Here is a 5,055-nt window from a genome sequence, read left to right as displayed (position 1 = left end):
TTAGGTTAGGTTAGGTTAGGTTAGGTTAGGTTAGGTTAGGTTAGGTTAGGTTAGGTTAGGTTAGGTTAGGTTAGGTTAGGTTAGGTTAGGTTAGGTTAGGTTAGGTTAGGTTAGGTTAGGTTAGGTTAGGTTAGGTTAGGTTAGGTTAGGTTAGGTTCCCCCCCAATGGATTCTCGCCTTGTCGTGGCGGGGGGGCTCAGTAGCTGCATCGGCGGGTGCCGCTTTAGCCCAATGATGCAGTGAAGCTAAGAGGAATCCAGCGCGGCGGTGGCAAAGTCCATCGCTGCGCAACCCGTAACCCCTTAGCGCTTTGTGGTGGGGCGCCAAAGGGGTCGGGGGCCGCTTCCACATTGAGTGGAGGGGGCCGCGAGGAGACAACCTCTGTAAAAAACCGCCAGGAGGGGGCGTTTCGCCTGCGCGCGGCGGTCGTTCGTATTGCACGGCGGCCGTCGGGCCACCCGCAACCCTCGGTATTCCGAGGCGTGGGGGCCGCTCCCACGCAAGTGGGGGGGGCCGCGAGGAGACAACCTCTTTAAAAAATCCAACTGGTGGAGGAGGCGTTCAGCGCCGTGGTGACGGGTTCGGCGGCCATGAATACATGCCCGTCGGACAGGCTTCGGCCACCGTCGCCAAACTTGTTATCCTGGTTAGGTGTCGTGGACATGTCTCGCGGCCTACCAGGACCAAGGGGCTTGCCTTGGTCGGCCGGCCCAAGAGGAGCCAACCTCAATAAAAAACCCCCAAAGTCCCGGCGTTGAGGTGCCTTCGGGCCTTCGCGCGGCGTCGGGGCGCCGGAAGGTGGCGGAGGGGGTATTCTCCGCCAGCTAGCGACCAACCCTGGGGCACCTCCCGCACCCCAGCGGTATTAGGGTTATCCGGGTACAGGGGGCACTGCCCGGATGGACCACCCTTTCCCCCATACTCGTGGGTCTAAAAATGGAATTTACAAAAAATAATTTAGCCGAAATTTCGGAGCTGAGAGGAGGAGGCAGAGAGGGAGAAAAGGGAGAAGTTGAAGGAGAAAAAAGGAAAACGCGTGCTCAGGCACAGAAGACTTGCGGCCGTGAAGCGGGCACTAAGTCCGCGGGGCACCCTGCGATGCAACTGGGAACCACCACCCCGGAAGCGTTGCAGGGCCCTGGTCTAGGCGCTTGCGCCAGCCGTCTCCGGAAGGGGACTGATGAGGAGGGAGTTGACTCCGGAGAGCCGATCCTTAGCGGCAAGGATCGGCTACTCGAAGTCGAGAAGGGGCGCCGACTAAGCGTTGTGGTAACACGATGCGACACGCCAGTCACCGCGAAGTCCGCTAGCCGGGAGGAGGAGTCTATGGACTCGGACGACGACTCCTCCTGCACTAGCATGGTGACTGTGGGGTCGGAGCTGTCGGTTGGAAAACGGTTCCTGAAAAGGAACCGGTCAGACCTCGAGATGGAGGAGGACTCGGGTGACTCTGCTGGGTCGCCCCTTGAAAGGGAGGCTATTAGGTCCAAGAGAGGGAGAGGACGCCCGCCCTCCACCGGGAAGTATGTGGGCCTGGCCGCAGCCAGGGCCGCATATAACCGGGAGCTGGCGGAGAGTCTCCGGCTTGTGGCCGAAGCGGAGGTCGCTGACGTGGCTCGAGGAGCTAGGGAGGCTAGGGCCTCTCTACAGCCCAGCCCCCAACCAGCGACTCAGGAGGAGGAAGAGCAGCAGACGTCCGCTGCCTTAACTAATGTTGTGAGGACCTCGCTGGAGACCATTACGATGGTCGCCACCAGGTCCTCTCAACTTAAGGGGACGTACGTTCGGGCCCTGAAGGACGCCGTAAAGGGCATCCAGGACGCAATGTCCCAGATCAGGGCCCGGACAATGTCGGATGAAGTTACGCGGCTGGAAGCCGCGAACTCCCAGTTGAGGAAGGAGGTCGCTGACCTGCGCCGCGACCTCCAGGAGTTGCGGCAGCGACCAGCTCAACAACATCCAGAGCCAGGTCTCCGGCAACTGTTGGAGGAGGTCTCTCGGGCGAATGTCGAAGCGTTCGGCACTATGCTGAACGCTAGACTGGCCGGCATTGAGGACCGCCTCCTGCCGGAACCCCGTCGACGGCCGCCACTTGCAGCAGACGCCAAAGCTGCCAGGGCAAACCCTGCTCCCAAAGAGCCAGCGGGGGCCCCGGTCGCTCCCACAAGCGGCAGTGCCCGCCCCATGGCAGGGCCAGGCGCAAAGCCAAAGCCCGCCAAAGAGGCTCCCACGACCAGCCAGGCCTCTTCTGCTCCCCCTTCTTCGGGAAAGAAGGGGAAAAGCAAGAAGAAAAGCCTGGCTGCAAAGGAGGCAGCAGAGGCACGGCGTCAGCCTGCCTCCACACCGGAGGAGCTGCCCTGGACGGCAGTTGTCGGCCGAAAGGCCAAAGCCAAGGCCAAGGCGGCCAAAGTTGTGAAGGAGTCGCCAAAGGTCCAGCCCACGGCGCGCGCGAAGGTGAGGCTCCGCACGCCCAAGACCGCAGCAGTGACGCTTACCTTGATGCCAGGGGCCGAAGAAAGGGGCGTCACATATGCGTCTATTCTTATGGACGCTAAGCAGCGCGTCCGTCTTGCGGACCTCAAGATTGATAGCTTGAGGTTCCGCAGGACAGCAACCGGGGCTCGTATGCTGGAGGTTGGGGGCGAGGCCTCCGCTGAAAAAGCGGACTCCCTGGCCAGCAAACTCAAGGAGGTTTTGAGCCCTGAGGCGGTCCGGGTCGCCAGGCCTGTGAAGCGGGCGGAAATCCGCGTCACAGGGCTGGACGATTCGGCTGACGCTTTTGAGGTGGCGGAGGCGATTGCCAAGGAGGGAGGGTGCTCCTCCGAAGCAATCAAGTGCGGCAGGATGGTGGTGGGTCCGCGGGGAGACGGCTCCCTCTGGGTGAGCTGCCCCGTCACCGCTGCCAAAAAGGTGGCCGGCTCCGGCCGGGTCCAGGTCGGATGGACCTCGGCAAGAGCGAGGCTCCTCAGCCCAAGACCCATGAGGTGCTTCCGCTGCCTGGAGCCGGGCCATATGGGGGTTAAGTGCTCCTGTGAGTTCGACCGCAGCCGACTGTGCTTCCGCTGCGGACAACCGGACCACAGGGCACGAGATTGTGACGCCGAGCCTCACTGCCCAGTGTGTGAGACTGCGGGCAAGCCGGCGTCACATTCGATCGGTGGGAGCGGCTGTATTTCTGCGGCAAACCAGCCAAAGAACCAGGCCCCCGAGAGGAAGAGCGCCCCGAAGACCAAGGGGAAGCGCAAGGCCAAGAAGGCCAAGGCCAAGAAGGCCGGGGTGGAGCGGATGGATACCATTCAATGAATGGATCCTGCTCCACCCTAACGGGGACCTGTGGACGGTGGTCGGGGGACCGCCGTCCACAACATAGGTCCCGTGCTGTAGGGCTGCCCAAGTGTTCCGGGCAGCCCTCGGCGGAGGGGGAGGCGCTTGTTGCGCCCCCCATAGGCGCTGGGCCCAAGAGGGCATCCGCCGGCGGGGACGCGGTTGTGTGCAATTGCGTTCCCGCATCCCCGCCACATGGCGGCGAGGAGGAACACCGTTGGGTTTTAGTGGGTATACCGGGTTTCCCGGGGAGTCCCACATAACCACGTCGTCCCCCCGGGCGGCGTGGTATGCGTAACGCATTTCCCAACGTTAAAAAAAAAAAAAAAAAAAAAAAAAAAAAAAAGGTTAGGTTAGGTTAGGTTAGGTTAGGTTAGGTTAGGTTAGGTTAGGTTAGGTTAGGTTAGGTTAGGTTAGGTTAGGTTTCAACAGCCACAACGCCCCAAGGTGCCCAAAATGCGCACGCCCCGCACAGCGGCGGTTGTGCTGCATTTGCAGCCGGCGGCAGTGGAGGGCGGTACCACGTACGCGGATGTCTTGAGGGTGGCTAAGGCAAAGGTCAATCTCCAGAGCCTGGGGATAGCCAACCTCAAGATCCGCAAGGCGATGACGGGTGCAAGAGTGCTGGAGCTCGCGGGCGCCATGAGCGCCGAGAAGGCAGACACCCTGGCTGAAAAGCTCAGGGAGTCAGTGAGCGGGGACGTAGTGAAAGTCTCCAGGCCCATCAAACGCGCAGATATGCGCATTGTGGGCCTGGACGACTCCGTCACCGCTCAAGATGTGGTGGAGGCAGTGGCCACGGCCGGCGGATGCGCGACGGACGCCATCAAGGCCGGTGTCATCCGCGAAGGCGCGGGTGGCATGGGCTCTCTGATGGTGAGCTGCCCTGTAGCAGTCGCTAAAAGGGTGGCTAAGGGTCGCCTCCTGGTCGGCTGGACCTCTGCCCAGGTGAAAGTGCTGGAGCCGCGTCCGCTGCGGTGCTTCCGATGCCACGAAACCGGACATGCGCACGCCATGTGCGAGTCCGAGGTGGACCGGAGCACCCAGTGTTTCAGATGCGGCCAAACCGGCCACAAGTCCTCACAGTGTTCCGCTCCCCCGCACTGCACAGTGTGCGAGGCGGCGAGAAGACCGGCGGAGCACCGTCTGGGCAGTTCAATATGTACTGCCCAGTCGAGGAGCAAGCGGAAGGTTCGCGATGGCCCTCAGGCCTCTTCGCGACCTTCCCGCCCGCAGGCCGCGGGACGTGTCGGGGCTGAGCCCATGAACACGAACTGACGGCTCTGTGTGGTGTGGTGATGGTCTCGGTTTCGCCCCGTGCAAACGGGGCGGGAGACCAGACCAGCTTGCGTGAGGGAATTTCACTCCCACCACGGATTCGGTTTCGGGGCGGGGATGGCGGGCGGATGTCGGCCATCTTTCGCCCAAAAACCGATGCGGGTCTCACCCTGTGTGCACTGGACTAGAGGAGGAGGGCACATAAGGGGGAGACCCAGAGAGCCACGGGCGGCAGACTCGGGGGAGTCTGTCGTTCCAACAACAACCGGCTCGAGTAGGCGTTGCGTGCGTGTTCCGCGCACGCCACTCACGACGAGGCGAGGCCTCACAGGCCAACCACTGCCGGGTCGCGGAAGTATGCTTCGGCGATTCCCGGGTCCTGGCACCACAGTGGACAAGTAGGAACACCGTTGGGTTTTAGTGGGTATACCGGGTGGCAACACCCGGGGAGTC

The 5,055-nt window shown here is 62.0% G+C and overlaps 1 protein-coding gene across 1 annotated transcript; it reads left to right on the top strand.

Annotated features, from left to right (window-relative positions):
• The first annotated feature begins 936 nt into the window (after window positions 1-936).
• LOC126371573 (uncharacterized) lies at window positions 937-3,303 on the top strand. Its single transcript, XM_050016896.1, has one exon. The coding sequence runs from the start codon at window positions 937-939 to the stop codon at window positions 3,301-3,303; it is 2,367 nt and encodes a 788-aa protein (XP_049872853.1).
• Window positions 3,304-5,055: the final 1,752 nt, after the last annotated feature.

Source organism: Pectinophora gossypiella, chromosome 12 (assembly GCF_024362695.1).
Source record: "Pectinophora gossypiella chromosome 12, ilPecGoss1.1, whole genome shotgun sequence".
In the NCBI taxonomy this organism is placed as follows: Eukaryota; Metazoa; Arthropoda; class Insecta; order Lepidoptera; family Gelechiidae; genus Pectinophora; species Pectinophora gossypiella.
The sequence above is the reverse complement of the archived record's forward strand: the minus strand, read 5'-3'. Positions and strand labels throughout refer to the sequence as shown.